Source organism: Leptonychotes weddellii, chromosome 10 (assembly GCF_054177405.1).
Source record: "Leptonychotes weddellii isolate Sample4059 chromosome 10, ASM5417740v2, whole genome shotgun sequence".
NCBI classification, from domain to species: domain Eukaryota; kingdom Metazoa; phylum Chordata; class Mammalia; order Carnivora; family Phocidae; genus Leptonychotes; species Leptonychotes weddellii.
Genome location: NC_138378.1, coordinates 109,662,996 through 109,677,173, shown reverse-complemented (window position 1 = coordinate 109,677,173; position 14,178 = coordinate 109,662,996). Strand labels below are relative to the sequence as shown.

The following is a 14,178-nucleotide window of genomic DNA, read 5'->3' as shown; positions in this document are numbered from 1 at the left end:
AAAAAAAAAAAAGAAAGAAAAATTACATACTCTGGTCATTCTCATGTCTCATGATTTGGCACCTCCCGTTGTCAAAACAAATTGCGAGGCAGGGGCAGTCTGGCTCCACGTAGCCTTCCGTGCCGTGGTACCAGTGGATCCCAGCAATACTGATCGCTCCGGTGACATTCACCAAGCAATTCAGTTTCATTTTCACCTAAACAAATGAGTTAGGTTAATATTTCATCTTTTAAAACAGATCAGTATAGAGTACTGTAGAAAGAACACTGAAAATGGGATTTAAAAATCTGACTTCAAATGCCAGCCCCATGGCTTACTGGTTTACCAACCCTGGGACAAACAACTTCAACTGAATTTCGGTTTTTCCCTTTTGCAAAATGAGGATTAAAAGAAACTCACAGAGAATTTATGAGACTAAATGACAAGTATATGAAAGTACCTCAAAAATAGCAAAGTGTCATGGAAAAGCTGGCTATTATCACTTCCGCAAATAAATAGATTTATGTAATGTCCTCAGCCTCACGACAAACCAAACTGCCCCATAAGTAAGATCAGAGATCAAACACAGCTAAATCTCACAAAGCCAGAGTTTTTCTTGAGATTGTGCTTGCTGAGCCTCTTCTATTTTGCCTTCTTCCCAGGACCTGATTTTTGCCCTTTACTGTTTAAGTCTTCCATTCTTTTTACAAACAACCTTGAGTAGCTTGCTACAAAAATATCACTGGAAAAAAAATATGTATCTCATGTAAACTTAGGCTTCTGCTATTAGAAGACACAAAGATTAAACTGTACCTCATCCAACTCATTATCCCTCAGCTTCAATACACTGAAATGTTGTCCTTCCCAGTTACCAAGAATTCTGAACTAAAAGCATTAATTTACCTTTAAGCGACCCGGTTTTTTTTTTAATCAAAAAATCTAAATGATTGGAAAAAAAATTGAAATGAAGACTTTCTTGATGACACAAACCATCATAATAAATGTGTATACATATACGAATGATACATAAAATAATCATATAAAATTGTGTAACCAAAACTAATGAATATATGAAAATATATACACTTACTATAAAATTCCCCTGATTATCATAAATGTGTATTTCTCCATTTGCCATTCCAAAAAGTAGGACTTTACTATCTGCAGACCATGCTACATGGCATAACTGTATACCCTTCAAGTCTTTTCCCCAAATGCGATTCCCTAAAATAAAACATAAAACATAATTATTTCATTAAAGGTTCAAGGTCATAATTGTCCAACAACTGCCCTAAAATTCTGTTTCCCTAAAGAGCTCTCACATTCATCACAGCACGATGTATTTGCTCAATTTATGCAGTCAATAAAATGTACTGAGCACCTCTTATGTGCCAAATATCCTACTAAACATTTGAAATAGCAGCTGTTTCCAACTTTCTCCCTTCTCTTCAAAACTCTAATCTAGGATCTTACTCCCAATTAACAGATGAACTCATCTTCAACCATGGAAAGAAAATAAAAGCTTTCAAAAAAGAAATCCCTCATTTCCACTTTCAAACATTCAGGACAAAACTGAATCCATGATAACCCTTTCTGCTTTGCCCCCCAAAACAAAGGAAGAGGTATATCCCCAACCAGACACCCACCTAGGGTGAATCCCTCCACCTACTTTCTGGTCTAAGCCCTTCCTAGCTTTGCAAAGATCCCCCTCTACTGATTATTCACATTTTCTCTTTCTCTTTAAACTCTTCTCTCCAGGCCCTTTCTCACAAGTATTTAAATATACTCAGATCTATCCTTCAAAACTACCACCTCAAATAAAAACAAATAAAACAAAGAACATCTCCCTCGACCCCAAGTGCCCTTCTAGCCACTACCCTATTTCCACCATTCCTCTCCCAGCCAAGCTTCTCCAAAGAGTTCACACCTGCAGTCACCACTTCCTCATCTCCCACTCAACCCTCAGCCCAACCCAATCCGGCTTCCACCCCACACGTCCAGAGATGACCTTCAGGAGGTCCCTAAGGCATGTTGCTAGGTCCACTGCAGGCTTTTCTTTAACCACCCCTTCCTTCTTTCCTGGTTTCTGTGCATTTGTTTACTCCTTTATTTCCAACACTTATGTTGCAGGTTCTTATCCCACAGTGGCCCGTAGGTTTTTCATCTTTCCAATGGTTTAAATTACCATCTACCTGCTGGTGATTCCCAAAAGTATGACTCTAGCCCAGATATTTCGGAGCCACAGATGCATACATGTAATTATGGTCTGACATATTTTATTTGGCTGTCCTCCAGCATGACAAAATCAATATGTCCAAAAAAGAAATCTTCCCTCACAATCAGTCTTTCTCCCACATTCCTTATTTTTTTAAAAGATTTTGTTTATTTGACACAGAGAGAGAGAGAGAGAGAGAGAGTGCACAAGCAGGAGGAATGGGAGAAGGAGAAGCAGTCTCCCCACTGAGCAGGGAGCCTGATGTAAGGCTCGATCCTAGGACCCTGGGATCATGACGTGAGCCGAAGGCAGACGCTTAACTGACTGAGCCACCCAGGCGCCCCTCCCACATCCCTTATTTTTATGGCATGGCCATCCATCCAGTTGTCAAAGCTAAAAACTGGCTATTATTCTAGACACTTCCATCCCCTCATCCCCAAACTGATCAATAATGAGGCCCTATCTATTCTAGCTCCTAAGTATCTCCAGCATATGTCCACTTACTTCCAGCCTCTTTGTCACTACCCTGGTTCAGCCACCATCCACCATCACCTCTCACCTGAATTACCATAGTAATTCCCCAACTGGTACACCTGCCCCCTATCCTTCTTTCCTCCCTCCAGTCTTCATGTTGCAGTCACAGAGATGCTTCCAAAGAACAAATTCGATCACACTGCTCCCATTCTTAAAAACTTTCATTGGCTCCCTAGTGCCCTTAAAGTTAAATCCCAACTCCTTGTATAACTTACAAACTGCATAATCTGGCTTCTGCTAATGTCTCTAATTTCATCACATACAACTCTTCTCCTTTTAATATTATACTACAGTGACTCAAAATTTTTTCAATACCCTAACCATGGCTAAGTTCAACCCCTGAGGACCTCCTCAAATGCTATTTCTTAGGCCTAGGACACTTTACAAACCAACCTTCCTGGTGCCTAATGCCTCAGCACATATCACTTCCTCCAGGATGCCTTCCCTGATCCCTCCAAGCCTGAATTAGATACTTCTACTATATGTTGCTGTATTTTCCCTGTCTCCACACTTACCACAAGGCATTGTAATTGCCTGGTTACTTATCCATCTCTCCTGTTCTAGATCTGAAATATTTTTTGTCGTACCTAGTGCCTAGAACTATAGCTGTGACTTTGTAAGCTCTCAGAAACATTTGTGGAATAAATGAAGTTACACTAGAAAAAAACAAATGGAAATCATTTTGAAATAAATTATTTCTCTATAGAGTTTCACATTAAAATGAAGGTACAGACTCTCAGAAGCCCCAGTGTTACCTATGAACTAAAATTTGAAAAACATAGGTTTTAAAGCTATAAAACACAATAACAACAACATGCTCAGCTCTATTTAAAACTGACCAGATGATCATTTCACAACACATAAAAATATCAAATCATTATGTTGTACATCTAAAACTAATGTTATGGGTGCCTGGGTGGCTCCATCAGTTAAGCGGCTGCCTTCAGCTCAGGTCATGATCTCGGGGTCCTGGGATCGAGCCCCATATCGGGCTCCCTGCTCAGCTGGGAGTCTGCTTCTCCCTCTGTCCCTCCCTACTGTTTGTGCTTTCACGCTCTCTCTCTCTCTCTCAAATAAATAAAATCTTTAAAAAATAATAATAAAAAAATAAAAAATAAAACTAATGTTATATGTCAATAATATTCAATAGTTCAATTGTTTAAAAATAACCAGAGATTGTTATATCCCTACATACTTATTGAAACTAAGATCTATGTATTTATAATAAAATAGCCTAACAAGTGTAAAAATGAATTATAACTAGGCAGACATTTAAAATAATCCTGAAAAATTAATTCACTCTTTTTTCAGTGCCACTGTAGGAAATTTTTTAAAAATAGATTTTTTACTTGAGTATACGTAAAAATAAATGTTTCTTAGGGGCACCTAGCTGGCTTAGTTGGTAGAGCACGTGACTCTTGATCATGGGGTTGTAAGGTCAAGCCCCATGTTGGGTGGAGGGTTTACTTAAAAAAATAAATAAAATCTTAAAAAAAAATAAATGTTTCTTGAACATCATCAAATTGTATATCAACTGTTTTCTCTTTTTATGTTTACTTTTCTGTCAGAAAGCTAACATATAATTAATTAAACCTCTAAAGACAAAAATGCCAACCAAATATTGATCTTAGTTCTGTGTGCAACAAAGCATTACCATCCACTGAACCAACTATCACAGCCCCGTCTTCGTATACAATGCAGATCTTTTGTCCATCGGCATTCCAGCTCATACTTCGAACCACTGATTTATTTCTGTTATTGATCATCTCTTCGTACCAAGAGCCTATTTGCACAAATTTAAAAAAAAATTACAAGTCAAAACTTTCACATAAGAGTTGAAAACATTCCATAAAGCACACTGTGGGATAAGTAACTGCAAAATTTTCTACAATCTGAGACATTAAACTATAAAACCTTCAAATCCAACAAAAACAAAATAAAAAATTAGCTGAGGCCTTGACCAACAACTGCTTCAAAGATTATCACAGAAAACACAATAAATGCCCCTCTTTTCTCTCTTTCTTTCTTCCTTTCTGTCCATTAAAAAATAAAACTTTATTTGCTTTTTTTTTTTTTTTAAAGATTTTATTTATTTATTTGAGAGAGAGAGAATGAGAGACAGAGAGCATGAGAGGGAGGAGGGTCAGAGGGAGAAGCAGCCTCCCTGCTGAGCAGGGAGCCCGATGCGGGACTCGATCCCGGGACTCCAGGATCATGACCTGAGCCGAAGGCAGTCGCTTAACCAACTGAGCCACCCAGGCGCCCCAAAACTTTATTTGCTTTTGACAGGCCAAAACAACCGATTTTTCTCAAAGTCTAAAACTTCAGATAATAACCAAGGAAAAAACAAAATAACCATAATAATTTTATATATATGCATAAACTCTCCAATGACTAATTATAAGCATATTAAATACAAGTACATTAGGTAAAAACTCTAAACCTGCTTGATAAAAATTTTCAACAGTGCAAATCACTTTAGTGATTTCACATCACTAATGCTGAATGACAAAACCATTCTTGTACACAGGGCTGGAGTGAGAGGTCTCAAAGTGTAACCAAATGTGAGACAAATCACAAGGCTAATTTGTTTTGTTTTTATTTTTTACTACATTCTGGTATCAGGAATTCTGGCCTACAGCCAAGCAAATTATCACATAATTTGAAATAACTAGTCGAAGAGGGCATTATCAGAGTAAGGACTGAGGCCCAGAGAACACCCATCTTGGAAAAAGACAGTTTACCCTAATCTCCTGTATTCATTCATGTACAGCATATTTTTAATTAAGAATTTTTAAATGGTACACCCTGAATGTTTTCAAAACAACACACATTTAAAGATGATGGCTACAGGCCCCAAGAGATCAAGTATTATGTGTTATTTTCTGGTAATAGTGATGCACCTAAATTAATCCTTCTCTTGCTCTCTCTTGTAGCCAAAAGGTGCAAATCATGAGCCATTTGTCAGAGCTGATATAAAATCTGTATCCATGAAAGAAAAGGAAACTAAATGACTCAATAAAGGGAATGAATTATTGCCCCGACTTCTTTTTTTTTTTTTTTTTAAAGATTTATTTATTTATTTGACAGAGAGAGAGACAGCGAGAGCAGGAACACAAGCAGGGGGAGTGGGAGAGGGAGAAGCAGGCTTCCTGCCGAGCAGGGAGCCTGATGTGGGACTCGATCCCAGGACCCTGGGATCATGACCTGAGCCGAAGGCAGACGCTTAACAACTGAGCCACCCAGGCGCCCTATTGCCCCTGACTTCTTAATAAATGTTTTTACCCACTGGATTAACTCTAGCCACTGATCACACAGAAAATAATTCTTATTGGAAACCTGGGGGGGGAAAAAGCTATCTCAAGTAGAAACTATCCTGCTAAGGGCCTATGTTCATTTTGGAGATAACCAACAGTCACCTAGTTCACTTTCCTCATGCAAGGTCACAGTTCAAAAAAAAAAGTAAAGTTAAAAGGAAAAGTAGGCAGCAATAAATCCAGAAATATTACCCCCATGTCATCAGGATGAACTCCTGCTGCTGGTTAAAAGGAGTCTATTTCAAATATGTAGTTTCCCCATTCAAATACCATAACCCAGACTCCAATCTGTGAAAGGTTCCATAAGCTCTCCTAGCATACCTTTATATAACATCCAAACAATGATAAGCCCATTTTGATCACTGGTAGTCAACTTCTGATACTGTTCATTCCATGTTACAACCTGAACAGAACCTAAAAAAAATTATAAAACAATTTAGAAACTTAAAAAAGGCGACAATTTCAAATTTGTATTTTTATAATAAACACCAATATCATCTTCAAATCAATATGGTTCCTGTGCAACTAGCCACTCTTAATAAATCACTCAAACATATTCATAGGATGTAGTCACTATTGTCACTCATTTCCTACAACATGTGATATTTTCATGTTTGCTCCTATTCCAGGCCAGCAAAGGCACCTATTATGGTCAGATGCAAGAGCTGCCATATATCTGATGACAGAAACAAATGTAAGTAAGATTTACCCAGCTGGTCTGACTCCCAAGGATAATAATGCCCAAAGGACATCATACTAAGTACTTGGATTTTTTTTTAGAGGGATGGGGGGGTTGTTTGTGGTTGATATATGCCCTAATTTCTCTTTTCCCCCCTCTTGTTTTCCATTCTATTAGTAACACACTCTTTTTTTTTATGTTCAGTTAGCCACTGTAAACATCATTAGTTTTTGATGTAGTGTTCAGTGATTCATTAGTTGTGTATAACACCCAGTGCTCATCACAACATGTGCCCTCCTTAGTACCCATCACCCTGTTACCCCATCCCCCCACCCCCTAGAAACACACTCTTGAGCATATCTTAAACCTCTGGGTTATATGAACAACTGAGGTTTTTTTAGTTGTTTTTTTTTAATCCCTAAGTACTTTAGTGTACATTTCCTAAGAAGACATTCTCTTTCATAACCATATTACAAATTAGTGAATTTAACACTGACACAATATTATCTAACCCCAGTCCACATTCAAATTTTATCAATTGTCCAAATAATGTCCCTTATAGGTACTTCTTTCTCTCATTCCAAAATCCAATCTAGGATCATAGAGTGCATTCAGTTGTCATGTCTCTTTAGTCTACTTTGATGTGGAACCACGGAGCAGATTCTAAAAAAGGATTATATCCTATCTGTAGACAAATAACAGTATTTTTTAATATATAAAATAAGACCGACTTTGTTTTAGATTTACTGAAGACATTGTTTAATCATGTAAAAGTTGTTGAAAGACTCTAGGCTCAATTAATTAATTATGGCTCAATAGAAATGATTACTTTAAATATTAACATTATTAAAAATGATAACATTTCTGCATTAAGTAGATGGTTTCTAAATGCCTAAAGACTATTCAAATACGATTTTAAAAATTACATGACTCACCACTATGACCTTCAAGAGTCTGATTCATAGAAAGGTTACTAGGGGCTGCAAGACCCCTCAATTTTGCATCATCTAGGGAAAAAAATATTACGGCAAATACATTAAACTAACAGATTATAAGACTTTGACATTTCTTGCTTATTTTAAAAGGAGTTCTTATTCCTGGATGATATTAGAAAGATTTTTTAAGTATGCCTCATTCTGATCTACTTTTCTCATGATGGAAACATAGGACAATAATATGTACCCCCTTGTAAAGATATTATTCTGACAAAAAAAACAAAATGTATTAAAAAAAAACAGTTTACCCAGTATATTAAATATATTAGTAATTATTATTGCTACTTATTCCTTCCCAAAAGATCATAAATAGAAACATTTATGACATATAGACTGAAAATTCTAAAGCATAAGAGGGATCAGAAAGCAATGTCTTTGGAAATCAGTTTTTACTAGATTTTGCAGAATCTTTTATTCATTCATTCATTCACTAAATGTCTACATTGTGCCATGCACTGTGGAAGCTTCTGAATATAAAATGATAAATGAAACAGTTAAGGCCTCTACCCTTAGAGAGCTTGTAGTCTACCGAGGGGACAGATATTATTAAACAGACACTCACCCACCCCCATAAATATATATGCATATATGTAAAATTACAAATTGAGGAAGTAAAGGCATAATAAGATAGTGACAGAGGGAGATTAATTTAGATTGGGGGGAGGGAGAACCAGGGAAGGCTTTCTGAAGAAATTATATTGAAGCTGAGACTGAGGAATAAACTGGAGATGCCAAGTGAGGTGGGGAAAAGAGGAGGGGAAAGGGGAGTAGTCCAGACTCAGAAATAGCAAGTGCAAAAGCCCCAGGGTTGAAGTGTAGAGACTTTGAATCCAAAATGGAATTTAGTTCAGCCCTTTTTCTTACAGAAGACTGAACTAAAACCCAAAGATGTTGACCAACTTGCTGAAAGTCAGTATGGCAGAGCTGAGATTCCAACTCCAATCTCCTCATCTAGATCTCCAATATAGATTGGGGATCGTCTAGCTCTCCATTCTAGAGCAATACTATGGATGTTAAAAGAAATGTGAAACTGTTTGCTATGATTCCAGAGAACTAAAAAAAGAGAAAGCAACCTGTAATCACATGAAACTTATTGACAAAAATGTTTTAAAGTCTCATTTTCTGTTCTTGGAAACTAGATGAATAATTATTAATATATCTGAGAAGCAGAAAGGATGATACAGGCCTGCAAATAATCTGACAAAATGTGAGATTTTGTGACCTAACTGAAATGTGGATTCACATCATTTTTATTAGAGTCCAAATAGTAGAGCACAATAAACAGAAAAGGACAAGGCAATATAGTTCTCATTCCTCATTGTTTTTCCTTTTCCATCAAGAACTTTTAATAGCAATAGCCATCTGATTTTTATATTCGATATTCTCTGAACTTTACTGCAAAAATACTCTACAAAAAACACCACTAACTGGGAGTTTTGTGTTTATTTTTGGTTTTAAAAGAATTAGAATTGCATACTAACAAATACCATGAGCAAATCTCAGTGAACAAATGATACTAGTCAATTTTCCATCAAGTTCAAACCTTTGGGCTCGCATTCATTTACCTGTCTGCGTCTCTAATTTCAAAACTTTCAGTAATCCATCTTCACCACCACATGCTATGAATCCTTGGTCCTTGTTCCAAGATACACATTTCAGCTTCACGTTATTGGGAATGGCAATCTGAAAAGCAACCACAGCCGCTTTCACAGCTTTTCACGAAGGAGTTGGCTAGTGACTTACAGATGAAGGCTGAAGAAAATCCCCCCCACACACACCTCAAGAAGAAAAACGGTCCTTCTTGCAGAGTGTGAGCTGTGATGAAAATGGGCATGGCAGGATCTCCTGAACTGCCCTACCACTTGCGAAAGACAGAAAAAAGTGCACACAAGAGAAAGGCACTGACCGCGGAGGAACCCAGTGGGAAAGTCACCTGATGAACGTTTTACAGGAAGGAAGAGGGAAACGGAGGTATAAATGCAGACCATCAGTCCATATTCCCTTTCCACACACAACACTTGGGCTACCTTTTGTTATTACTTTTCTCTCGCCCGGCAGCCCATGACAATCCAAAGAATGTAAGGCACCTGGTCAACAATAGGTGGAGGAAAAAAGATAGAGAGGGACACAATGATCTGTCTTGCTGGCTCCCCAAAAAAGACCCAGCCAGGGGCAGGAATGGGAGAGTTGTGCGAGAGGGCTGCTGGCTCCGCCGAGATTTATCTGGGGTTCGGGACCGTTGGAGGCTGGACGATGCACGAAGGTGGGAGGCGGGAAGGCGAAGCTGGGGATCAGGACGCCAGATTTCGCCGGCAGGATGCGGGAATCGCCCGCGGGACGCGAGAACGAAGCGGAGGCGAGGGCGACCGCGGGAAAACTCACTTTCTTGCTCAGGTAAAAGAACATCCTGGGAACTCCGAGAGGACGAGCCCAGCCGTCCAGGCCCACCAAAGGAAACCTGTTCTAATTCACCAGTCTCGAGTACCAGCAGCTCTTGGGAGCGCCCGTCGCCCTGGCAACCACCGCCGCCAGGTCGCATCCGGGGCGCCGAGGGACACTTCCGGCTTCGTCCCCGCTCGGCCGGGCGTCGTGCGCCTGCGCGGATGTCGGGGGTCTTGGACTAGCTGCCGACGCGGGGATGAGCTCGTGGTTGGGCCTGATCGCTTTGTTTCTGGGCCTTTTTGCCCTGCGCCTGGGGTCAGGAGGGTGACCTCAGCGCCCCACCTCGTCGCCTTAGCTGTCCTCCTTTCCTTTGGCTCGGAGGTCAGGTCACACCTCAGATGGTCGCGGTGGAACTTGCCTGAGGTGTCAGTGTCAACTCAGGAGCAAAGGCGCTCATTCAGATGAGGTCACAGTGATTGGGTGTTTTGTAAGCCCCAAAGTCCCAGCATTGTGGAAAGGAAAGTCATTTACTGTATTCGGTGGGCTGGCGCCGTCCGCCAAGTGAAAGCGCAATCCTTCCCTTATAAGCCTTTGGGGATTGGAGAACACTGGCACAATTTTGGGGTAGGAGATGGTGTTTATTCTGTTTTAGAACTTTTTAACAGCTTATTTAAGCTGTTACTGCAGCCCAGTGAGTAGTTCATGTAAAAGGAATGTGTATGAGCTTTGGGCCTTTGCGGCATAGAATTGCCATTGGGGCATAGCCTTCCATTTTTGAATCATTAAGGTTGGTGTTTGGTATTTTCTCGCCTGAGGTCGACTGTTTTCTATCTCCTTTTTCTACCTTAATTCGTTCTTCAGTTCTCCCTTGTCCTTTTTGAATGCTTGGAGAGTTACAAAGGACCATAATTTGGGCACAGGGCAGAAACTCCCATGGAATTATTTTAGTCTAGCTCGTCTTTTAATTTATATCTGATTTTCCCTTTTACTATATTCTGCGGCTATTGGTGTTGAGTTGTATAATCTAGCTCGTACTTTATGCAGCAGCAGGAGCCAATTCCCCCACCTAGTCTTTCCCCATTTCAGGCAAATAATGTTCAGATCCTTTGAAGTGGGTCTATTACCTCGCCGAGCACACTCAAGAATTGACAAGGATCCCAGTGCCTTTCCCATCAAATCTAAACCCCAGCTAAAATTAGTTTTTCCTTCAATAGAGAAATGCCTTTACGACGGTGCCCCTATTCTAAGCAAGCCAATATGCTTTCTGCCTCCGAGGCCATTTTATATGTTCCTACCCTCTCCGCCAATTGTGCCTAGCCAAATGTAAAAATCAGGTCTCCCTGAGAAACTACTTCCAAACTTAACCCCCATCCCATTCAGATAATATGTTTGTTTTCAAATGTGTATCTTTTTTCAACATCAGACTGTAAATTCTGAAGATATGTTGGCGCCTGTGCACAACGACCTCCCTATACTGGGCTCATGAAACAAATCAGAAATACCTAAGCCAGGGGATTTCAATCGGTGAAGTAGAAGAGATGATTAGTTGAAACTAGTTACAGATGGTCACACTCTTGAAAAATCATCTCTTTACCTTCCCCCAGTGCTTGCACACGAACTGTCATTTATTCCTTCTATAGCACCATGTGTCCATGACATATTAATAGATATTACCGAAAACAAAAAAAATAGATATTACCGATTCTGTGTTAAAATAAGTTTGGAAAATAATACTGCTCTAAGTCATCTTTCAAAAGTGTTGAGAAATGACAATGTATGTTTCATTTAATATATACTGCCTTGATGTATTTATTTTTCATTTCTTCTCTTTAAAGTTTCTTTTTTAGATTTTTGACTGATTTTAGGTTTACATCTGTAAGTTATATTTACATTTCAGGTGCTTATATTAATGTACTTCATTATTTTATCCAAATTTAGATAATTTTGTTTTATTCCCTTCCCATAACATCCTTGATAAAAGCCTATTTAACCTGAACTTACATTTTTAACCGTAAAAGTATGCGATTAAATTATGGGAAGAGTTACAACACTGTGTCCTTTAACAAGAAATCATCATATATTCAAAATAATTGTTAATTCAGTCTAAGGAAATATGTTAATAGATGAAATTTTAAAAAGTCATGACAATAATATAGTAACTTTTTATTATACTAAAGACAATACAAACAAAAAAACGAGTAGTCACAATTTAAAGGACTGTTTTCTTCTAAAAACTATAAGCTTTCAAGCTGAAAAAAAATACATATACCAAATATGTAAGTGAAAAAAAGTTAGGCTTAAACTTTAAAACTTTAAAAAGACATTAGGTTTGTTGTTACTTGTTAGAGCAATATTTATAAATATATAATTTTATTGATTGGATCCTAAAGTGAAACAGTAAAGATAATGTAGGATTTTTTTATCCTTAGTAAAAAGTTATAACACTCTTAATTCAAAACTAAAGTCTTTAGTTATGGGTTTCTTATAATATTTCATGTAGTGTTCACTTGATCTAGATATGCATGTTACAATCCCCTGATCACAGCTTCAGTAATACTCCAACAAAAGCTGAGCAAAAACAAAGCGTTAAAGAAAGAGTTCTAAATTATATTCACCTCAGTTCAATTATATGAACTTTTTTATGTGTAAATACTTTGTATAATTCACACTCTCAATAAGACTGGTTTATACTATAAATACTATCAAGAGAAAATAGATCAAAAGTTCCCATTGTAAGAATGGTTATCTTATTAATATAAACATTTAAAAATTAAATGGCTCAATTGGTAAAGAAATACTAAACTTTCATTCTATTTCCTATGAATCATTTCACAGTCATAGCTTAGAGACACTAAAGTTTGCTCTTAAAGATGTGAACGTAATTATTTCCTTAAAAAAAAATACTGATTCTCCAGAAGATCCTCATACTACTTATCCAGTAATATCCAAGCATTTGCAATGGCAAATTATTAGCAGGAACATTGAAGTATGCAAAAATATTAAATACACCAAGCCCTCCGTATTTCCAGGTGAAAAATCTGAGTAATTCAATGATGTATTTGTCCATATTCATCTGCTTGCAACTTCCCCAAAATGTCATCAAGTGGCTAGTTGTTAAGGCCAACTCCTTTTATTTTTAGACATCACAAAACACAAACACACTTTCAAACACTTCAATACAAGATAAAATAATTACATTCTATTGTCAATAAAGAAAAAGTGAAATTGTTTCTCATCAAAACTCTAAAACTCAGAAATTCTATTCTTTAGAGAGCATGTTATAAAGCAGTGGTCTTCAAACATTTTTGCTCCTATCCCCTAAAATAATTTTGACAAGTGATGTCTGTGCATATTTAAATTATATGAAAATTTTCATCATAAGTTTTAGTTACAAAATATGCAATTTCTGCCATAAGTATTGGTTTTTTATAAATAAAATCTAGGGGCGCCTGGGTAGCTCAGTCAGTTAAGCGTCTGACTCTGTTTCCGCTTGGGTCATGATCTCATGGGTCCTGAGATCCAGCCCTGTGTTGGGCTCTACGCTCAGTGGGAAGTCTGCTCCCCCTCTCCATTTCCCTCTGCCCCTCCCCACCACTCCTGCTGTCCCTCTCTCTCTCTGAAATAAATAAATCTTTAAAAAAAATTTTTTAATTAAAAAATAAGATCTAAATTAGTCTTTCAAATATATCCTATATATTAATGCCATACTGAATGGATACCTACTATCTGTCTTTTAAAATCAAATACTTAAAATAAAGGAATTTGTATTTCCTTGTATTTGTATTTCCTTTCTGCTTTCTCCACAGAATTTTGTTCTACTTTGAATCTTGAAAATCTTTTCTTGATCACCAAGACTTCTTTGAGGTAAATTTATACAAACAACAAGCACATATACATTTATATTGAAACTACCTTTAAATTAATTTTCTTTGACCATAAGGCCCACAGTTTTTTTAATCATCTAGAATGAGTTATCATTACAACTAGTATGAGCATGTAATTGATCAAACAACAAATAAATTATAAATGTTGACATAAAATTATTAAAAATAAAAGGCAAAATTTAACTGGGGGAAT

General features: G+C 37.6%; 2 protein-coding genes across 4 annotated transcripts in view; both read right to left on the bottom strand.

Moving 5' to 3' along the window:
- Positions 1-10,310, bottom strand: part of WDR35 (WD repeat domain 35) — a 59,318-nt gene extending 49,008 nt beyond the window's left edge. Inside the window, exons 1-7 of one of the 3 annotated variants that reach the window (XM_081797148.1) lie at positions 10,102-10,310; positions 9,285-9,402; positions 7,660-7,731; positions 6,367-6,459; positions 4,383-4,511; positions 1,070-1,203; positions 31-196 (exon numbers count right to left, since the gene is read on the bottom strand). In XM_081797148.1, the coding sequence (XP_081653274.1) occupies positions 31-196; positions 1,070-1,203; positions 4,383-4,511; positions 6,367-6,459; positions 7,660-7,731; positions 9,285-9,402; positions 10,102-10,125 (736 nt within the window). In that variant the 5' untranslated portion in view covers positions 10,126-10,310. The remainder of the gene's footprint in view (positions 1-30; positions 197-1,069; positions 1,204-4,382; positions 4,512-6,366; positions 6,460-7,659; positions 7,732-9,284; positions 9,403-10,101) is intronic. The other 2 variants (XM_081797146.1, XM_081797147.1) reach the window with 2 other exon arrangements.
- A 1,933-nt stretch (positions 10,311-12,243) lies between these two features.
- LOC102732749 (lysosomal-associated transmembrane protein 4A) overlaps positions 12,244-14,178 on the bottom strand; it is a 37,956-nt gene continuing 36,021 nt past the window's right edge. The window contains exon 9 of the mRNA XM_081797149.1: positions 12,244-13,206. Coding sequence (XP_081653275.1) covers positions 13,149-13,206 — 58 coding nt within the window. The 3' untranslated portion in view covers positions 12,244-13,148. The remainder of the gene's footprint in view (positions 13,207-14,178) is intronic.